The sequence below is a fragment of the Ictidomys tridecemlineatus genome, chromosome 12 (genome assembly GCF_052094955.1).
Source record: "Ictidomys tridecemlineatus isolate mIctTri1 chromosome 12, mIctTri1.hap1, whole genome shotgun sequence".
In the NCBI taxonomy this organism is placed as follows: domain Eukaryota; kingdom Metazoa; phylum Chordata; class Mammalia; order Rodentia; family Sciuridae; genus Ictidomys; species Ictidomys tridecemlineatus.
This window is the reverse complement of record NC_135488.1, coordinates 101,390,264-101,412,779: the sequence shown is the minus strand read 5'-3', so window position 1 is coordinate 101,412,779 and position 22,516 is coordinate 101,390,264. Positions and strand designations below refer to the sequence as shown.

General features: G+C 44.0%; 1 protein-coding gene across 1 annotated transcript; it reads right to left on the bottom strand.

Annotated features, from left to right (window-relative positions):
- Positions 1-339: 339 nt before the first annotated feature.
- Positions 340-8,690, bottom strand: Adgrf3 (adhesion G protein-coupled receptor F3). Its single transcript, XM_021724544.3, has 10 exons — positions 8,607-8,690; positions 7,065-7,125; positions 6,520-6,660; positions 5,968-6,144; positions 5,169-5,426; positions 4,077-4,286; positions 3,483-3,626; positions 3,128-3,324; positions 2,571-2,750; positions 340-1,746 (listed from the first exon to the last, which is right to left on the bottom strand). The coding sequence occupies exons 1-10, from the start codon at positions 8,688-8,690 to the stop codon at positions 355-357; spliced, it is 2,844 nt and encodes a 947-aa protein (XP_021580219.3). The 3' UTR covers positions 340-354.
- Between the last annotated feature and the right edge of the window lie 13,826 nt (positions 8,691-22,516).

Here is a 22,516-nt window from a genome sequence, read left to right as displayed (position 1 = left end):
ATCCACATCCTGAAGATTCCCATCTTGGTTTTCCTGCACCTTAGCACTGCTTAGTTCATGGGATCCATTTCAGCTGCTTTTCTTATGGTTATAAAGGATATATGAAAAGATTGAGTGCTAACAATTGCCTGACTTCTCTAGCAAAATCAGATATTTTACAGATAAGAAAGCCATCACTCAGAGAGGTTATATTACTGGTCCAAAGTTGTCCAGCTACACAATGGAGGAACTGTGTTCTATACATAGCCTTCTTAAATGTCAAAACCTATTTCTTCTGCTTTACCATGCTACTTCTATGAGAAGCAATTGGCCGTAACTTAAACCATCTAAAAGGGCAATAAAATGCAACTACCCTCAACCACCTACCTGGAAACTGTTGAGCGCAGTGAAGATGTAATGAGGGACTGTGGAGACTTCCTCTAGCAGAGTGGCCAAGCCCAACCCCCAAGTGAGGCCAAAGATGGGTGTGAGAATGAGCAGGGCTTTGATCACCCCCAGAAGAGCTTGTCGCTTCTCTACTGGGGGCCCCTCCGACAGTGAAGGTCTCAACAACTTCAGCACAGCTGTGGCTAGTACCAGCCCATTGACTCCCACGATGGCCAGTAGTGGCCCCACGAAGGTGTAGAATGCCCCTCCCTTTCCATCTAACCAGCATTTCCCCTCCCTCAGGTATTGCCCTTGAGGCAGGTAAAGACCTAGGGTGACACTTGCAAACACCAGTGGGCACAGGTAGCCAAGGATCACCATCAGGGAGAGAACTCGGTGCTTGGACAGCTGGTGGAAGACAAAAAGTAGCTGGTGGGCCAACACCAAGGCCTGTGCCAGCATCCAAAAAAAGGTGGCCAGGTAGAAAAAATGAGTCAGGAAGGTAGTAGCCAGGCAGAGTGGGGTGAGGTAACCAGGCGGAAGGAATGAGGCTCCCAGGAAGATGGTGTCCGCAGCCAGCAGGCAGATGACCATGTTGAGCAGGGCAGCATGGCGGAAGAAGGCGACTTTGTTCCGCACCACAACTCTCCACACCAGTCGGTACACGCCCAAGCACACAAGCAGTGCCAGTATAGAACTCCCCAAGCCCACCTGACTCAGCAGGTCCAGGACAGGATTTTCTGGAACAGTTTGTCGGGACATGAGGATGGAGAAGGCAGTGAGGTGCTGGCAAATGCACCAAGTAGCAGGACTAGCAATGGCGGCATCTGCCCGGCACCCTTCACCTGACCAGCCCCCTTCACCCCCAAAGAGTTTGTGATCCCAGAAAACACAGTGCAGAAAGTCATCGGTGTCCCCAAAGTCCATTATGACCTCTGCCTGGGTGAAAGCCTGGCCACCTGCCATGATGGAGATGACGAGCACCAGACCATCAGTGGCATAGAAGGAGTCCCCCAGCCCTTGTCCATAGTTTGAGGGTAGAAGGTGATCCAGTTTCTGTAGTACCAGACTAGTAACACTGATGTTGGTTCCATTATGAACCAGAGGAGCCAGTGAGTGACTGGGAATCTCTGCCCACACCGGGGGCTGAGTGGGGAAGGAGATTCGGTACTGAGGAAGTGTGGGTTCGAAGAACTGACTCTGCAGCAGCACATTGGATGAGTTGAAGGAGAAGGGCTGATCCTCTGGGGACAGGCTGCGAACTAGAGTCTCCACAGCCAGCAAGAAGTGTGAACCCTCCGTGGGCTTCTGGACCTGGGCCTGGGTCCACAGAGAGCTGATGTTCATGTCTAGGATGTTGTCTGTGGTGGCCAGGAGATCCTGTGGCATCCAACAGAGAGGTGAACCTGATCTCCTAGAGCCCATACTGCTGAGGCAGTGGCACTGGAACATATGGATCCCACCCCTACCCTTCCTAGTCCAGGACAAGACCTAGGCTGGAGACAGAAGGGGACGAGAATGCAGGCCTGTGAAGGAGGCCTTGTGTGGGATGTGTGGGTGGTGTTCAGCCAACTACCTGGGCATTTTCAAGCATGTGTTCTCCTGACCCACTCCCAGCCCTCTGACACCTCTCCTTTCTTCTCCATCGCTTGGGGCTACCCAGATCCTAAGAGGGCCCCTTTATAATTCCTTGACTCTTCTAATGCTGCAAAGCTAGGGGTGGCGGCCAGTGGCAGAAGGCACAATGTTTTGAAGTCAAGGGCCACATGCATGTCTGTGCACCTACCTATGCTAGTGCTTCCAGACTTGAAGGATGTGTGATGCCACTGCCCTCATTATTATTTTGGTTGCAGCTTATGGACTGTCAGCTGATGCCCCTACTGAGAGCTGATGTAGGTGGGGCCAGCAAAGCCAAGTGTGTTTGAGTGTCTCCAAGTAGGCATTGTGTGGGTGCTTCTGTGTGAGAGATTCATGGGTCTGTGTGTGTATGTACGCCTCCGTACTCCTGTCTCCACACCCCTCGCTGCCTTCAAGCCTCCCACATGTTCCCAGCATCAGGCCTTCTTCACACTCCATGACCTTGGAGATGATGTCCCAAAGGAAAGGAAGGGGAGTGGACACCTGGACTCCAGGTGTCTGTTGGACTCTAGTCTCTGCCTATGGTGAAAAGTCACCACCCTGCCACTGTGGCTCAGAGATCTCACCTCCAGGGCACTGCGATCAAGATGCATTCTGTCCTCTGCCACCACCTCAGACAGTGATTTCACGGTGCTCAGCAATGCTACTAAGTCAGAGGGTGAGCTTGCCATCCCCACCCGCCTTTGCAGCTGTGCCAGGATCTGTGGCACCTCCTCAGCAGGCCTGCCCTGGCCTGCCTGCAGCAACTGAGACAGACAGACAGTGGGAAGGGGGTGGCGGGATAATCCTCACAGGGCAGGGGCCACCTCCTCCTCCTGCCCAGCTCCTTGTCCCTCCATCTCCACACCCCATCCCAGGGGAGTAGGAGGCTGATGGGGCAGTAAGTGAGCAATGATTCGGATATTAGGGGACAGACAATTGATGGGACCGTGGTTCAAGAATATTATCCCACCCCTGGGCAGAGAGATGGCCCCTTGAGCCCCCCTACCTACTTCCTGGCTCTGCTAGGTCTCCAGGTGAGAGAAGCTGAATAACCTGTGGGTGACCTCAGGAAAAGGATCCTAAAGCCAGGTCCTGAGGGAGGGGTGAGTCGTGGTTGGAGACATGTGCATGACAGCTTTACCTTGGCTTTAATACACAAGGCCAGGATCCCCACGTCTGTGCAGTCAGTCTGAACGGGCCCCCAGATGCCATCAGGCCTGCAGGGCCTCTTCACGACACCCATCTTATTCATGGGACATGGGGCCTCTGCCACGTGGCCAGCCTTGGTTACATTCCAGGCAACAACAGAGAAGTTCTCGGGGCAGGTAGTATCTCCATCTAAAGAATGATGATCAGAGGCCTTGGCAATCAATCAAGCCTGAATTTTTTTTCTTGGACAGAAACTTGGGCAGGCTTTGAAGCCCGGCCCAGCTGGCCAGGGCTGAGAAGTGTCAAGGAAGAGGAAGAGGAAGTAGCTGAAGAGAAATTTTGCTTACCCTGGATGATGGTGACAGGGACAGGAAACCTGAGAGGATCCAGGTCCTGGCTCTGCAGGACACAAGTGTAGGTGGTGTCAGCGGCTGGGCAGCGCTGAATAGCCAGCACAAGACACTGAGAGCCTGAGGTGGTGAGTAAGGAGGCTGAGGCTGAGGAGATGAGAGAAGGGAGCCATTGCTGGCTGCAACAGGCCAGAACCCAGCAGGCCCAGACACACTCTTTTAGTCTTCTTAGTAATTTCAGAAGTAGGTGAAATAGGGAGGGAGTGTGGAGTGGCATGTGGGCATTGAACTACTGAGGGCAGAACTCAGGTTTTGCTGAAGAGTACTCTGGGGATCTCTAACTAGCTCCAGGGCTAGTTTCACAGTTTTCTCATTGGTATAATAGGTCTATTTCAAGAATTAAAAGAGATGGTGTGGATGAAGCATTTTGCAAAAAGCTATCTATACATGTGGTTGTGTTATATCAACGCAACTGGGATGGGGTGAAAACATTGTTGGATTTAGATCCCCAACTCTCAGCCTGAGCTGCAGCCTGGAGGAGAGAAGCTGCCTGCTGTCACCCCTGATTCCAGTAGCCATCCCTTCCCCTACCTTGACTGCCCTCCTCAGGGTTCCAGGCAGCAGTGTAGGCCAGGTGTGTCCTGGGGATGCAGCAGCTCAGCTGGAAGCCAGAGGAGGTGGCACAGGAGATGGACAGCTTCTCTGGAATTCGAGCCACTTCTTTCTGCTGCAAAGGCACCTTCACCACCTGGCGCAGCTCCCACCTGAATCCCTGGGCCTCGAAGCAGCTCATGTACTCACCTGCAGACACATCTGCTGCATCTTGGGGTTCCCTTGGGCCCTCCTATGCCCCAGAATTTCTTTTGCTACCCCAAGCCACAGTCCAGACCCACTTGATTGCTCCCCTCCTTTGCTCACCTCTCAGAGCTTAGCCCTAGCCAGAAAGGTCCTAGGATGACTCTTTTGGAAGGCACTCCCTGCCCCCAAAGAAGGATTTGTAGGATGAAGAAGAGATTTGTGGAAGAGTCTCCTGACACTTTTTTCTTACCAGTGGCCATTAACTCTAAGGTGAGCCTCTTTTTCCACAGTACATGTCCTTCTTGTGCCACCCCCTGCCATTTAGCATCTGAATAATCACTGGTGTGTTCTCAGCTGAAGGAAACCATATTTTCAGCATTCTCTCTATTATAAATTTCTTTTGCTAATAAAAGTGTTTTTTAAGAAAAATAACTATATTTTCCAAAACAAACATAATTAGAAGAGTGACAATATTTCATATTTTTCTAAATCACATTAATGTTTGCTAAAGGGAAGCCAACTGCTTCTGCATGTGAGCTCTGTGATAACCCTGCACCCCTGGGAGATGCCACTCCTGAGGGAGTGAAAAAGAGGCACCGACATCTTCCTACACTAGGACAACCATTGTGACTTGATAAACCCCTGAAAGGCTCCCAGAAATCCTAAGATCACATGGAAAGAACTGCCCATTTTTTAGAATTTTCCATGTTCTAATGGGTCCCTTAGCATTTATTTTCCCTGAATAAATGAATGAAAAGACAAAAAGGATAAGGAAGAGGTGAAAAGAAAAGAAGGTACTGAAGAATAGGAGAGTTAGGTGAAAGGAAGAAAAGAAAAAATGAGGAGGAAGAAGAAAAGGGAAAGAAAAAGAGAGATGAGGGCTACCTGCCCAATACTGGGACATGTGGCTGATGCTGAGGACAACCTGGCCCTGGCTGGAGGTCAGGGACACCTGTGTTCCTTTCTGCAGGAGGATGGGTGTGGGCTTCCCTGGGCGCCTCAAGAACCATGTCAGGTTAGTGGCCTCCTGGCTTATGCGGAGAGTCAGGTTCAGTGTGTCACCAGGCATCTGCAGATGGGAGTTCAGCCTCAGGTTCCCAGGCACTGCAGGGAGGCAGGAGACAGGAGAGCCCTGGAGGGTAACTCATGACCCTTTTGCAATTGCAGGATCATTCCTGTCCATCTTCTAAGCCCATTCCTCCACAATCCCTCCCTGCCTATCATTTCTCTTGTCCCTGGATAGACATCTGAGTGTGGCTGCTGCAATTAAAGACCCTCCTGAAGCTGCTAGAGTCATTTCTTGCCTGCTAGGCTAAAACGTAGGGTCACTCTAGCCCTTTCTTCCCTTGTCCATATGACTCTGGGGCTCCGTTCGTTGGCCTCATATTCATGGTGGCTATCTTTTTTTTTGCCAACTCAGACAAGCAGCTGGACCTGGGCAAGCTGGCAGAAAATATAGGTTCAGAAAGTAGAACAGGGATTGCTAGGGACAGGGAAACGGGAGGGTGAAGGTGGAAGACAGGTAGATGGACGTGACTGATTCATGATACATGCATATATGGAAATGTCACAGTAAATTCCATTAATCTTTATAATAAAGAAATATAGGTTCAAAGAAGAAAAATATACAGAAAGCATATTTTTATTTATGGCTATTAGTTTCTAAGTTCCCAACCCTCCTTACCAGGTGGCAGCAACTGGCAGTAGCCGGAGACAGGATGGCTGAAGACAAGACAGCCACAAGGCTGGTGGCTTTGGTGCTGGGGGTGGCAGAGAAGGTGATGGGAGCAGACACTGGCATTCCACTGGTACCCAGAGAGGCAAGAACAGTGGCTGTACCCCGTGTGGTTGACATTACACTCTGAAACAAAGAGAAGGGGAGTAAGAGGTGGGCAGGGAGAAAGCCAGGCAGCAGCCCCAGAATCCGCCTGACGCCTCAGAGGCTGTGCTGGACAAGGGCATCAGGGCATCGGGACATCAGGGTGAGGTTGGTGAAGTCTGGGCCTACCCTGTCTGCCCCTTAGGCCCTCCGCCCAAGTTAGAAGACAGGATTGTGAACAGGAGGAAGGGGTCTGTCTGGTGGGGCGGTAAAGAAGGAGCTAGGCTAGGGAGAAAGGTCAGGCAGCACCCAGGAAACAGGGAGGGGCTCAAGCATCTCAGGCCTGCTGGTGGTGGGAGGGGAGGCCTGGGAAGTCCGAGTTCCATTCATTCGGAGCTGCCTTCCAGCAGCTGCCACCTGTCGTGAGGCTGAGGCCAATGAGAGTTTTCAGGGAAGAGGAAGCTGAGGCAGGGAGGAGAGTCAGGTTCCTGGAGAACATTGGTGGCCAGGTCTTGTCTGAAAATTCCAGATGCACATAGGCTGAGACCAGGACCGATTCTACAGGAGACGAGGAACAGTTGGAGAGCAGAGGCAGCAAGGCCCCAAGCCCCATTTTGCCTCCCATATCCATCTGGCCATTTCCAGGAACATGGAGCTGATTCCTCCCACCCCCTTGGCCTGTAGGATGGCAATGACCCCTGCCCTAGCTACAGTCCATTCAGATACATAGTTTCATGTCCATTCTCCCAGCAACCCTACTGCATAGACAAAGCTCCCAAAGATGCATGAGTTTCTAAGGACCTCGGGCCTAAACACATGATGTGGGGGGTCTGACTGACTCACCCAGAGCCCATCCTCTCTCTCCTGCCCCTTCCTGTGTCCCCTCCCAGGTCTTTTTTTTCTACCTCCCTCCCTGCTCCCATTTTCTCCTTCCATTCCTCTTCTTGTGTCCCTCTACTCACCCCCTGCTCCAATTTCTTGGTCCAGTTGCTGCCCAGATTCCCCTCCAGCCTGACCCTGTTCCTGGAACAAAGGGGAGACATCTGAGAAAAGTCTGAGCCCAAGTTCCTCTGGGGCCACCTCAGGAGGGGGTCTGCCTAGCCTGTCCTCTCCAAAGCTCCTCCCCGTCTTCTTCTTCTTTGTAGATGGACACAATACCTTTATTTTATTTATATATTTTGTGTGGTGCCGCACACATGCTAGGCTAGTGCTCTGCCACTGAGCCACAACCCCAGCCCCCCACCCCCAAAGCTCTTCTTTTTGGTGGGAATCAAATGTACTCATCGGGAGGGGAAAGCAGTCTTCCAGTAAGGAATGCAGGGATCCAGCCCCAGGGACCCCACCAGAGCCTGTTGTCCCACCTGAAGCCAGGAACCAGGCACGCCCAGGAGTCAACATGCTTTGCTTAGCTCCTTCCTGAACTGACCTGGGCCCCTAGGCTAATTAAAATGTCTGGGACTAGAGCTGCAGCAGGAAGGCTGGGAGAGCTGGCAGGGGCCCAGGGGTTTAGAGAATTTATTCTTTCCACAGGATTTGACCCAAGGATGAGGCAGCTCCTCCCTTAACCTCAGTTTCTCACAAATTAATTTATCAATTCCTTCCTCTCTTAAATTGCATGTGCTGGGGCTGGGGATGTGATTCGCCTGGCATGTGTGGGGTGCTGGGTTCGATCCTCAGCACCACATAAAAATAAAATAAAGATGTGTCCACCGAAAACTAAAAAATAAATATTAAAAAATTCTCTTTCTCTCTCTCTTTAAAAAAAATTTGCATGTGCATATGAATACTTACCTAAAACCAGGGGGATACACAGATATGGATATAGATAAGCTATAGTTAGATTTAGAATTGATCAAGACTTAGATTTATATAGTGAAAGATATAGATATGGATTTAGGTTTGGAGATACAGTTTTAGAGAGATAGATATGGATATGTCAATATCTTGCTGGGGTAGTGGTGCATGCCTGTAATCCCAGCCATTCAGGAAGCTGAGGCAAAGGGCTCACAAGTTCAAAGCCAACCTCGGCAACTCAGCGAGGCCTTATACAACTGAGACCCTGTCTCTAAATAAAATACAAAAAAGGGCTGAGGTTGTGGCTCAGTGGTTAAGCACCCCTGGGTTCAATCCTTGGTAACAAAACATAATAATAATAAATATCAATATCTTGCTGGGAGAAAATAGATTGAAAAGGCTCTGCTGAGCTTCCTTGGATTTGCTCCATCCAGATCCCAAGTCTGGAAAGTTTCTCTTTCCTTTTCATTTTCAAATAGCCAGCATGACTGGAAAAGTCAATTGCGGCAGGTGTCGGAGCTCACAGGGCTCATGTAAAGAAACAACATTTATCCCCATACTTTGGACACCAGGACAAACACTTCTAGATCCCAGAACAAACCCTTTCCTTCACCTGTCCTTTCAGCCCTTACCTTGCTGTCTCTCACAACTCAGGCCTCTTTTGTGACCTCTTCAGACCTTCCCAGGGTCCCCACCCCAGTTGTACTTACAGGCTGGAATGCTGGGGCAACCAGTGACCCTAGCAGGGCAAGAGGCATAACCAGGAGCAGCCAGGGGGCAGCTGGACAGGCCATGGCTCAGTGGAGCAGTCCCTAAGAGCCCTCCCGCTGCTGCATGATGCAAATTTCCTCACAGGCAGTGCACAGATGGGATGGGAGGGAAGAGAGGAAGGGAGCCAGGGCTGAATTTACAGAGGAAGTGCCACAGCCCATGCCTGCTTAAATGGGCACTGAGGCCACTGGGAGACCATGTGCCCCTCTGAGAGTGGTCTGCCCATGATTCCCCTAGGGAGCACAAGACCTGGAGTCCTAGGTCATAATCAGTGATGGGTCTGTAAGCCAGATTTAGTCATGTTCCCAAGGATCTGGGAAGTCTAGATTGTTCTGGAACCCCTCCAGGAAGCTGGATCATTGATCAAAGAGACAAGGTTAGAAAAGAAATCAAATCAAAACAAAACAAAAATAATTACTGCTGATTGTTATCCTAAGATACCATCCAGATAGTTTAGAGTCTTATTTCTTTGTTTTCTGGATTTTTTTTTCTCCTTTCAGTACTGCACTCCATTGAACCCAGAGATGCTTTACTACTGAGCTACATCTCTGGCCCTTTTTATTTTTACTTTTGAGATAGGGTCTCACTAAGTTGCCCAGGTGGACCTTAAATTTGTGGTCTGCCTCTTCCTGCCTCAGCCTTCCAAACTGCTGGGATTATAGGCCTGTGCCACCATGTGTGATTTTTTGGCACAATGGTACAGGCCTGTAATCCCAGAAATTTGGGAGGCTGAAGCAGAAGATTCATAAGTTCAAGACCATCCTGGGCAATTTTAGGGAGACCCTGTCTCAAAGTAAAAAATAAAAAGGGCTGGGGATGTAGCTCGGTGGTATAAAGTGTGTTTAATCCCCAGGACTGCAAATAGATAAATGAATAAATAATAGAGTGTGCATTTATGAATATGTAACAATTAAATTCCACTAATATGCATGATTATAATGCACCAATACATTTTTATTTTATGTAAAAAATAAAAATGAAATACATTTTTCCTTTCAAAATGAAAAGGGCTGGGTATTAGCTCAATGGTAGAGAGCCTCTGGGTTCAATTCTCTGTACCACAAAACACAAACCCCAAAACTTAGGAGACAAAAAGAAAATAAATTTGACTTGCCTAAAATATTTTAAATTTAGCATGAAAGGAATAATTTTTTAACATAAGATATAACATAAACAAAAGATAGAAACAGGTGTTTATTGAAAAAGAAATAAAAATAGTTTGATCAATACATAAAAGACCTCCAACTTCATTCAAAAGAAATGCAAATAAAAATAAAAAGATGGTCTGGGGTGAAGCCCTGGGTTCAATCCTTAGCACCACATAAAAATAAATAAATAAAATAAACATATTGTGTCCATCTACAACTAAAAATATTTAAAAAATAAAAAGATATTATTTACTATATCAATTATATGTATCATTGAAAATAGTTATACATGTGTTATACATGTGTTCAAAAATGTATGTAAAAGGATATTCATGTGATAGCAAATGAGTTAAACAATCAAAATGCCCATTAAAAAGAAAGACTTTAGGGGCTGGGGTTGTGACTCAGTGGCAGAGTGCTCACCTAGCATGCATGAGGCACTGGGCTCAATCCTCAGCACCACATAAATATAAGATAAAGATATTATGTCCATCTAAAACTAAAAATAAATATTAAAAAAAAAGAGAGAGAGAGAGTTTTGCCAGTTGCCATGGTTCAGCCTGTAATCCAAGAAACTCAGAAATCAAAGGCAGGATGATTGCAAATTTGATGCCAACCTGGAAAACTAATCAAGACTCTGTCTCAAAAAATAAATAGGATTGGGGATATATCCCAGTGATAGTGTGCCCTTGGTTTTATCCTCAGTACTGCAATAAATAAATAAATAAAAATAAAGGGTAGAGTTTATGTAAATCTTGGGATTTCCAAACAAAATAACAATATTAAAGTTATGGGGGAAAGGAAGCAGCTCCCTTCCAACATATGTAATGAAGTTGAAAATATATTTTGTATATTTGCTTGTATTTATGTAAAAATGGGACTCTAAATTAGATGCTCTGCCTTGTAAATACATAGACTATTTCTGGAAAAACATCAGAAACTTGTTAAAACCCATTGCTTTGGGGGAAGAAGGTTAAGTGTCTAGATGTGTCTGTTTGATATGTATTTCTTCTGACCATAAACATGTTTTTTGGTTGTTTTTGTTACCAGGGATTGAACCCAGAGGTGCTTAACCATTGAGCCACATCCCCAGCCCTTTTTAAAATATTTTATTTAGAGACAGGGTCTCACTGAGTTGTTACAGTCTCGCTAAATTGCTGGGGCTGGCTTTGAACTCACCATCATCCTGCCTCATCTTCCCAAGGAGCTTCTGGGATTACAAGTGTGCACCACAATGCCCAGCCATAAACATGTTTTTTAATCATAGAAAAAAAAAGGAGTTGATTTAAACATACACTAAGTTCAAAGTACCTAGGGTAGAAATTTAGCCCTGTGTATTTCCATGTCCACCACCAACCACCTCCAATCCCCCTTGCTAGGATTTACTGCTGAAGGGAAAGTAGGCATAAAGAGCAAATGCACCCAGAGGAACAAAGACTCTTGTCAACAGTTGATTTCAGAAAACATGGAAATGGTGAAGAATTAATCTTGCAAACTAGAGACAGAGTGAGAGAGAAGACACAGGCATTGGAGGAGGGATGTCATCAGCACCAAGGGCATGGCCTGTTGCAGCTACAACTTGTCTCAGATAGGCCAAGGGGACTTGGACATCAAGAGCATCTGCTACAGTCACCAAATGAAGTCTATTAGCTTGCAAAGTGGCCTTGGAAAATGCTCATCAGGGTCTCTCAGGAACCTCTCAGGAAGAGAGAAGTAGAGTTGAGACCCAGAAGAATGGCTGCTTCATGCCAAGTGGGGACTGAGCCATCCCAACCCCCATTTAGGAGAGGCAATATCCAACTTGGTGGAGAGAAGCCTGGTCAACTGGAAGAGTTGACACTAACTCTAGTAAGTTGATGGAACTGAAGCAAGAGAGACCCTAAGAATTCCACCCACAAGAAACAATTTTTCCTAATTGATATCCTACTCATCTCATCTTAACCTTGACCAGATCAGTCCTTGACCAGAAATGGAGGAGAGTAACTTACTTCTGCTTCAGTTAAAGTTGAAGTGTCTAGTGTGCATAAAATTATTTCCTTTTTTGTCGTGCTGGGAATTGAACCCAGGGCTTTACCAATGCTAAACAAGCATTCTGCCACCGAGCTATATCCCCAGTCCTAAAACTACTGGTAGAAATGAGAAAGCAAAGTTTCTTTTTTTTCTTTTTCTTTTTTTTTTTTTTTTAAATATTTTTTAGTCATTGATGGGCCTTTATTTAATTTATTTATTTGTATGTGGTGCTGAGAATTGAACCCAGGGCCTCATATGTGCCAGGAAAGCATTCTTCCTCTGAGCCACCACTCCAGCCCCATGAGAAAGCAAAGTTTCTATCGCAATAATTTTTAGTTTGTTCCTATAATTTTAAAGAAGTTCGGACCATTTTTAAATGTATAAAAAAATACCTTAAAAAAAGGCTGGAAGGAAATGCTATGGCTATACAAAGTATTTATTGGGTTTATCTCAGTATCACCCAGAGCCTAGCATCATGTAATTGAGGCCCTAATATTTTTATTAATGAAACAATACATAAATGAAATACTTACACCAACGCCTTAACAGTGATTGTAACTAAATGGTAGGATTTGGTAATGTTTTCCTACTTTTCTGGACTTTTCAATATTGTATTCTATAATGGAAAAATCTTAATAAAAACATTAGATTTTACAGTGTCATCTTCTTTTTATGGCCCAATCAAGTTCAGAGTCCTCCAGGTTTGTCCCAGTATCTCAGTCTGTCAGGAAGTATTCACAGGCTGAATCAGGTCTTAAGCCTTGGGTGGGGTTCAGACCAATAGACATTTATTGCTGCCACCTACTTGCTCCCAAGTTCAAGGCCAACTGTAAGGCTATTGGCCTTTATCTCTCTACACACATAATGATATTTAAAAACTAATAATTTTTTACCTGCTGGCAGCTTCTCTATCTACTGGTACAACTGGATACATCTACACACGTACTCTGAAGGCTGTTAGTAAGCAGACTTCTAGTACTTACAGTGTTTGTCAGGGGTTGCTAATATTTGTCACTCATATAAGCCAGACATCAGATCTTTGTGTATTTGCCTAAATAACATTTGGGCAGAGTCATGAAAGCTGTTGTGGAATACAAGGTTTCTGCTGGTTGCTACCAAACCTTGGCCAGTGACAGCACATGTCATGGGAAGGGTAAGGAGAGCAAGGGACATGCATGGCAATTGGTCCTGCTGAAAGCTTTGCTGCAGCTCAAGCTCATTAATAGCTAAGCAGCTAATCCTTGGCTGGGGCAGAAAGCTATACACAAAGTATTCATTCATAACTGTTTGATGCCATAAAGTTAAAAACTTGTGAAGTATATCACAATAAGAGTTTTTTTAAAAAATATTTATTTACTTTTTAGTTGTGGTTGGACACAATATCTTTATTTTATTTATTTATTTTTATATGGTGCTGAGGATCGAACCCAGAGCCTCACACGTGCTAGGCAAGTACCACAACCCCAGCCCCACAATAAGAGCTATTTTAACAAAAAGCTAGTGTATGTTCATGTCTCCATAGAAAAAAAGGTATTTCTAAAATCAAAGTTTGTGAGAAGTGGCATAAAGTGATTCAGAAAGAGCAATGAGAGGGCTGGGGTTGTAACTTAGTGGTACAGTGTTTGCCTAGCACATGTGAGGCACTGGGTTTGATCCTCTGTACCACATAAAAATAAATAAATAAATAAAGGTATTTTGTCCATCTACAACTAAAAAGATATTTTAAAAAGAAAGATAGAGGGGCTGGGGATGTGGCTCAAGCGGTAGCGCGCTCCCCTGGCATGCGTGCGGCCCAGGTTGGATCCTCAGCACCACATACCAACAAAGATGTTGTGTCCGCCGAGAACTAAACAATAAATATTAAAAAATTCTCTCTCTCTCACTCTCCTCTCTCACTCTCTCTCTAAAAAAAAAAAAAAATTCTCTCTCTCTCTCCTCTCTCTCACTCTCTCTCTCTCAAAAATAAATAAATAAATAAAAAGTTTAAAAAAAAAAAGAAAGATAGAGCAGTGAGAATTTTAGATCTCCTAATTTAAGCCTCTCACTCTGAATCCTAGAATGAGATCCATATTTGCTGTCTGGGGTGATATACAAAACCCTGTCCTAGTACCGTATCAAGTAACTGCTCATAGACACAACTTAGAGAGTCTGAGGAAATTCCTGAAGTTTCTGATGTTTTCTTTGATACCTGCAAGATGTGGGGACTTCTCAGAAATTTTATGCAGACTGTCTATGTGAATAAACCAGGTAAGACCAGAACTCTAGAGCAGAGCAGAATTGTTTCTTCCAAAGGTAAAATAATTTCAAATCCTTTAACTGAGGGCCCACTTGATTTCAACATATAATTCCGATTTAAATATCACTAGTCGCCATGTGCTGATCAATGTTAAGAGTTGTTGTTTGATTTTCCTGCTGTGTGAAATGATTTGCTGTGTGATGCTGTGATGCTTAGAGTATTCCCCCAAACCTCTAAATTCTCACTGAACTAAGGGTCAGGACTCACTCCTCAAGATTGCTGCATCGAAAAACGATTGTGAGTCCAGGTTGGAACTTGCAATAAAGACTCTTGTGTGATTGCGTCAGATTCAGCTCCTGGAAGTCTATTGGGATCAAATCCTTTCATTGAGGGCCTGCTTGATTTCAGCATATAATTCAGGTTTATAACCTTATAAACTTAAATATAACTAGGTGCCATTCTTTCATCTATTTAAACTCATGTCTACAAATTGTTTCGTAATTTTGGAGGAACAGACGGCTTTCATAAGAATGACTTGAAATCCTGAAACCATATAGGAAAAAATGACTGATTTGAGTATGCAAAATATGAGATAGTATACAAATCACAGAAGGCTATTAAGATGGTAATATTACTCTGTGAAAGAAACACACATTTTTGAGTGAACAGGTTTGGGAAAGGGTCACCAATGGGAAAGCAGACACAGCATCAAGCAGCTGGAGATCAAAATGTTTCATCACTGGAAAAACTGAGGGGGAGAAAATGCTTTGGATCTGAGCCAGATGCATTTCGCAGTACATCACTGTCAGGGGCACTCCAAGTGAATTTGTGGAATAAATAAAGATACAGACACAGAAAGTACCTTTTCTTTGGGTTCAGTGACCTCAGCCACAGCTCCCACAAGGGGGGCAAGGCCGGCAAGAAAGAGAGCAAGGAGCACATGCTGAGCCCTTTTATTAGGGTGAAGCCATTCAAATGAGGCAACAGGTTTCAGGGGGTTGGATCTAGGTTCCTGATGTCTTGCTGTGGGCAGGTTGACTGACATCTAGGAAGGCCACGCCCATCACTGTGCTGAATGGGGATCGTAGGCAGAGCGAGGGAAAAGACCCAGGGGTGCCCACCCAAACAGAGGGGCACCGTGAGTTCAGTCCCCGCTGCACTCAGAGCTCATAGTTCACACATACAGAGCCCGTGGCTGGCTCCACACCCCTGAAACGAATTTACTTATCTTGTCAGTGGCAAGAAGGGTAAGGGAAGGGCAGGACTTGCAGGACCAGCCATTCCAAAAGAGGGAGGGCCCAGGCCTCATTCTCCAAGTTTTACCACCTGATAAGTCACTTTTCCCTTGGGGAAGAGGGACAGGGAACAGTCAGTCTGGAGACTGGTAGTTTCCTCTCTTCTGTGAAAACATGAGAAGAGAATAAGCATTTCCCACCAACACCATGCAGTACTGATTATAACAAAAAAAAAATTAAGAATTTAACCTTTATTTTATTATTTACTTATTTATATTTTATGTGGTGCTGAGGATCAAACCCAGGGCCTCACCTCTTCTAGGCAAGGGCTCTACAACTGAGCCACAACCCAGCCCATAATAAAATTTATTTCAATATTAGAATGAGAGAGAAAACAAAAAAAATTAATAAATGAAAAAGTATATAAATAGGTAATTTTTTTCAGTATCAGAGATTTTTTTTTTTTTTTTAACCAAGGATCGAACTCAGGGGCACTTAACCACTGAGCCACATCTCCAGCTTCTTCTTCTTCTTCATCTCTCTCTTTTTTTTTTTTTTTTTTTTAATTTGAGACAGGGTCTCACTAATTCTTACTAAGTTGCTTAGGGACTTGCTAAGATGCCGAGGCTGGCTTTGAACTTGCAATCCTCTCACCTCAGTCTCTGAAGCCACTGGGATTATAGGCGTGTGCCACTGCACTGGGTAGCACTAGGGATTTTTTATTTTGAGACAGGGTCTCATGAATTTGCTGAGGCTGACCTCCAACTTGTGATCTTTCTGCCTCAGCCTCCTGAGTTACTGATACTACAAGGCATGAGTCACTGATATTACAAGGCCTGAGCCACTATGGCTAGAATAGATCAATTTTATAAAGTCAATAAACCAAGAAAATATTTCAAACAGCTTGTTAAAAGCCCTAAAGAAAAGTAGTAGATACTTATACTCTATTGTTTCTGCTCATATTCCTCTTATTTTTGGACTCATTTCTTAGAAACTGTCCTTCACTCATCACCATAGGTTTACCATGAAGGTGGTCACCTTATACGTGGTTAAAGACCCTTGATACACTGCAGTCCACAGGTCCACATCTAACATCAAATTGGGACTGTTTTTCTCTTCTGGGGTAATTTTGGAACTAGGTCCTAGCGAGAACCTGAGGTTGGCCCTGTAACATGTAAAACCTGGCAGCTATGGTTTTTCTGGCACATGGGGAAAACGGTCTGAGCTCATGAAATTAAAGCAGAGCTATAGACAGAAAAAGACAAACAGGAGGAGAATTCTTTAATTATCCCTGATCTCATATGAACTCTTGATCTTGAGTTCCATCAGACACCCTGTCTGAGTCCCTTCATGCTGCTTTAACAGAATACCATAGGCTGGTAAGCTATAATGAAAGAAATTTATTTGATTTTTATGAAGGCTGAGAAGTCCAGAATGGAGAGGATCACATCTTGTGGGAATCTTCTTGCTGTGTCACAACATAGCAGAAGGCATCACATGATGAGATAGCACTCAGAGAGGGAAAAGGGAGGCACAATCATCCTTTTAAAGGAATCCACTCCTGTAGTAACTCACTCACTTCTGCATTAACACTAGTCTATTAATGAGAGAAGAGTCCTCAGGACTTAACTACTTCTTATAGGTCCAATCTCTCAACACTATTGCTTTCAGGATTAAGTTTCCAAGACATGAAATTTGGGAGATATGTTCAAACCATAGCAGATTCCAACTTCTTTTAATTATTTCCCTTTTCACTTAGCTAGTTGGAATATGCTTCTGTTACTTGAAACTAAAGAAATATATTTTAACATGAGCTAAGAAAAGCCAAGGAGACACAGGGAACATAGCACATTCATATAATCTCAACAACTCAGGAAACTGAGTCAGGAAAATCAAAAGTTTGAGGCCAGCCTCAGCCACTTAGTGAGACCCTGTCTCAAAATAAAATATAGCCAGGCCAGGTGGGGTGGCACATGCGTGTAATACCAGTAGCTTGGGAGACTGAAGCAGGAGGATTTCAAGTTCAAAGCTAGCCTCAGTAAATTAGTGAAACCCTGTTTCAAAAATTAAAAAAAAACAAAAAAAGTGCTGGGGATGTGATAGCACCTCTGGGTTCAATCCCTTGTACAAAAAAAAAAAAAAAAAAAAAAAAAGCCAAGTATTCCTTAATGGTAGAGAAGTGGTCATTGTTTTAAAATACTGAATTAATGAGCCTTATGATTCAAGTCAACCACTTTACCTTTCTATAACAAAGTAAAGGAGTTTAATTATATGATCTTTTCAGTATTTTAAAAAGTGTAGTTCCACTTCATTTTGGCTCTCCTGGTTTGTGATGCAAAATCACAGCCATTTGACTCATATTCCTCTATAAATAATATATAATTTTCTGTGCCTACTGGCAAGGGTTTGTCTCTGTCTTTGGTTTTAGTAGTTATCTTGTCTGTAGGTTTGGACTCAGCTTGTTTTTTTTTAATTCACTGATCTTTCTGCATCTGTAGATTTATGTCTTTCATCAAACTTTGACCATTTTACCATTATTCTCCTTTTGGAATTCTAATGAAACAAATAATATTAGGACTTTTTAGTATTTTTCTCATAGATCACAGTAGCTCAGTTGTATTTAGGATTGTAACTTAGATTTTTTTTTTTTTTTTGGTACTGGGAATTGAACTCTCGCAGCACTGAGCTACATCCCTAGTCATTTTTATTGTTTCTTTTGAGACAGGATCTCATAAAATTGTTTGTGTCCTCATTAAGTTACTGGCCTGGCCTTGAATTTGTGATCCTCCTGCCTCAGCCTCCAAAGTCATTGAGATTACTTGTGTGCACCACTGTATCTGATTTGAATCCTGGACATTTGTATCCTGGACATTTTGAATTCTATGTCGTGAAACTCTGGCTCTTGTTTTTTTTTTGTTGTTGTTGTTGTTGTTTGTTTGTTTGTTTGTTTTTAATTCTTTTTGTAGTTGTAGATGAACAACATGTCTTTATTTTATTTATTTTATATGGTGCTGAGGATCGAGCCCAGTGCTTCATATGTGTTAGGCAAGCATTCTGCCACTGAGCTCCAGCTCCAGCCCTAGATCTTGTTTAAAACCTATGAAAAATGTTTTTTTTTGTTTTTTTTTTTAAAGAGAGAGTGAGAGAGGAGAGAGAGTGAGAGAGAGAGAGAATTTTTAATATTTATTTTTTAGTTCTCGGCGGACACAACATCTTTGTTGGTATGTGGTGCTGAGGATCGAACCCGGGCCGCACGCATGCCAGGCGAGCGCGCTACCGCTTGAGCCACATCCCCAGCCCCCCTATGAAAAATGTTTTAGCAGTCAATCAACCTGGTTTGGTTCAACTCACAAATTCTTCCCAATCTCTTTGAAGTTGTTTTTTTCTCTTTTCAAAGCATTTTCAATGCTGATGAGCTCTAGTATAGACATGTTCCACCCAGTGACCAGTAAGGGACTTGTCTTGGCAGTTCTCAAACTGCACCAACAACTGAGAGGTGATCCCAGGAATCCCTAGGACTTTATGGGGTCGTTTTTTTGAAATCCTCCTCACTGGTAATTCTGGTGCTTTCTGGTTTTATTGGACTCCTTTTTTGTCCTCTAGTAAAAAATGTAGGGTTTAATTTACTTGCTCTCTCATGTATTTCCTGTGACTGTGCTCACATTTTGGCCCTCATAGTGGGAAGACAGAGAGAAGAAAAGCAGTGGAGGTTTGCTTCACCTTCTTGGAACCACATTTCTTTTGATTAGAGAGGTTTTCCTTCCCTCAGTTTTCGGCTCCTACGATGGACCCCCACTGCCTCTGTTGCCATGGGATTGCATGTAAAAGAACAGAGAAGCAAGAAAAACAATGGGGACTTTCCTCCACTCTTTCTGAATGCTAGAGGCCTCTTTTCCTCTTCTTAAGGAAGATTTGGAGGCCTTCTCCTAGGTTCTTTCTCTGCAATTGCCCATTCTGGGGCATGAGGCTGCAATGAATCAGCAGATATCAGACATTCTAGACCCTGGGAACCACAGAGGAATGATACAGAATGCAGTGTTGTCAGAGCATTACAGTACTGCAGTTTGGGGGATGGCTGAGATGCTGATGCTGCTAGAAATGGAGATGAAGAGGGAAGTGGAACTAGATCATAATGGGGCATCTGCATGCTGGATAGCAGGATGGGAAACCAACAAACTATGTTAAAAGAAAGCAGGGTTTGGTAGTGCTCACCTGTAGGCCAAGCTTCTTGAGAGGCTGATGCAGGAGAATTGCTTGAGACCAGAAGTTCAAAGCCAGTTTGGGCAACATATGAGACAATACACATACACACAATCCCAAAGGCCAGGGATGTAGCTCAGTGGTAGTGCACCTGCCTCGCATGTGCCAGGCCCTGAGTTCAATCCCCAGTGCTGGGGAAAAAAAAAAGTGCTGGGTACAATGGCTTGCATAAATGTAATCCTGGCAATTCAGGAGGCTGAAGCAGGAGTATTACAACAAGTTTAAGGTCAGCCTTGACAACTTAGCGAGACCCTCAGCAACTTAGTGAGACCCTGTCTCAAAAGTAAAAATATAAAAAGAACTGGAAATGTAGTTCAGAAATAGAACACTCCCAGGTTCCATCTCCAGTATCAAATAATAAAATTAAATAAAATTTAAAAATAAAGAGACCCCATCTGAAAATAAATTAAAAAATTACCAAAGGTGGAATATAGAACTATAATCAAACTTTCAAACTTTAAGTCTTTAATTTCATATCATATCTTTGATTTTGTTTTTTCAACAAGATTACCTTAAATATAATTCAAAACTGAGTGATTGGGGATGTGACTCAGTGGAAGAGTATTTGCCTGACATGTATGAGAGGCCCTGGGTTTGGTATACACACACACACACACACACACACACACACACACACACACACTTCAAAACTGAATGGCTAAAGAACAACACAATTGGGGCTGGGGATGTGGCTCAAGTGGTGGCGTGCTCGCCTCGCATGTGTGCGGCCCAGGTTCGAGGGTTCGATCCTCAGCACCACATACCAACAAAGATGTTGTGTCCGCCGAGAACTGGAAAATAAATATTAAAAAAAAAAAAAAAAAAAAAAAAAGAACAACACAATTATCTTTCAGTACTTCTGCTGAAGTTGGGGAAAAGGTCAGGCAGTCAATGCAAGTAAAGATGATGAGGGTACCAGGTGCATATCTCATTATGACTGTAATCTCAGAGCTCGGGAGGCTGAGGCAGGAGGATCGCTAGTTCAAAGCCAGCCCCAGCAAAAACAAGGTGCTAAGCAACTCAGACTCTAAATGAAATACAAAATAGGGCTGGGATGTGGCTCAGTGGTCGAATGTCCCTGAGTTCAATCCCTGGTACTGAAAAAAAAAATGATGAGGGTGACATGGACTTTATCAAAGAGAGAACAAAGGATTGCTGATGGTTATCAAAGAACCTCAGCTCCTGCTCCTAGGCACCTATGTGGGGAAGGAAGGGAAGACAATGATTAATGAAAGAAAAAAGTTCTGAAGGCTATAAGAAAAGCAAGTTGCAGCCCTCCAACAGGCTTTAGGCTTCGAGGTCCCCTTCTTTCCAGAGAAGTCTGTTCTCTATCACTTTCTTAAATAAAACTTGCTTGCTACTGCTTGCCTCCACATTCTCGGTGTTCATTCTTTGACTCTGTGCAACATGCTCCAGATCCCAATCTATACCAGACAGGTATCTCCTCCTCCCCTGGGAAAATATTTCCTTCCAGTTTTTCCCAAAACCTTCTACCTCCTGAGTCACCACTATGTCAGTCTCAAATATATGTCAAGTGTAAGAAATGTAAGAGGTTGGGAACAACAGTAGGATACCTATTTCATTTACAAACACACATACAAGCCCAAAATAATATTATATTGAATCTGTATACTACTGCATATAATAAATGTATAAAATATGAATAAGTTTGATAAGCAACAGCTTCAAGATAGTGGTTAATGGTGACGACGAGAGGGAAAGAGGTGGTAAAGAAATGTCACGGCAGCTGAAATATTACAAGCTCTGAACCATGATTAACATCTGTTAATTCTTGGTGCTGGTTGTTTTTTTTTTTTTTTTTTTAAGAGACAGTGAGAGAGAGAGAGAGAGAGAGAGAAGAGAGAGAGAATTCTAATATTTATTTATTTTTTAGTTTTTGGCGGACACAACATCTTTGTTTGTATGTGGTGCTGAGGATCGAACCTGGGCCACACGCAAGCCAGGCGAGCGCACTACCGCTTGAGCCACATCCCCAGCCTGATGCTGGTTTCTAAGTATATCAAATATACTACTTTCCATAAGTTATAGTTAAAATAGAAGGTGATGATAACGAATACTAAAGAGGGATAAGGAGACCTATTCTTGTTTCTTGACTCACAAGAGAGGATTTGATTCATCCTTGTGCTTGTTCCACTAAAAGACACGTTTATGGATGCAATACATGCCTCTTTACGTAGATACTAGATAGATGTCTTCTCCTTTTCCCCTTTCCAATTGGAAAGATTTTAATTTTGAAGACAAAATGACAAAACAACAGGGTTGACTTTAAAACACACACACACACACACACACACACGTCCAACAGTCAAAATGCACAGAAGAAGTAAGTTCCTGATGGGAACCATAGTCCCCTTCCTGTGGTGGAGTGTGCTGGGGTCCCCCCCTCTTCCTGGCCAGCACACAGGAATTCAGATAGGCTATTTTTCACCAGAGCCGATGAATGCACATCTTTCTACAATTCTGGGGGGGAAACCCAGTTATAAATGGTCAGGGTACATTCCTCACATTGGCATCAGGCCCCACCCTACAGTGGGACAGTGATGGGGATCTCCTGTTTAAGAGCAAGTCAGTAAAAGGGGTAGAGTGATTAGAGCAGGAACAACTGCCCACATTGCTCACTCTGGAATCAGAATGAGGGCAGATGGAATGTCAAGACAGCTTGAAGGGCCCAACTGAAGTTGGGAGCAAATGGAGAGAGAGGTCTTTCCATCAGGTTTAGATAGTTTCTCCCAGACAGAATCCAGTGCCTGTGGTCCTCCTTCAGATCCTCCTCAGTCTTTTGAAGTCACCTTTAAGGAGTGAGTGGGGAAAAACTCATTTCCTAATCTCTCTCTCTCACACACACACACACACACACACACACACACACACACACAAAGTGGTCACCAAATTTATTTATTTTTCCTCACAACAAGCAATTCTCCACTTTTCAGCAAATA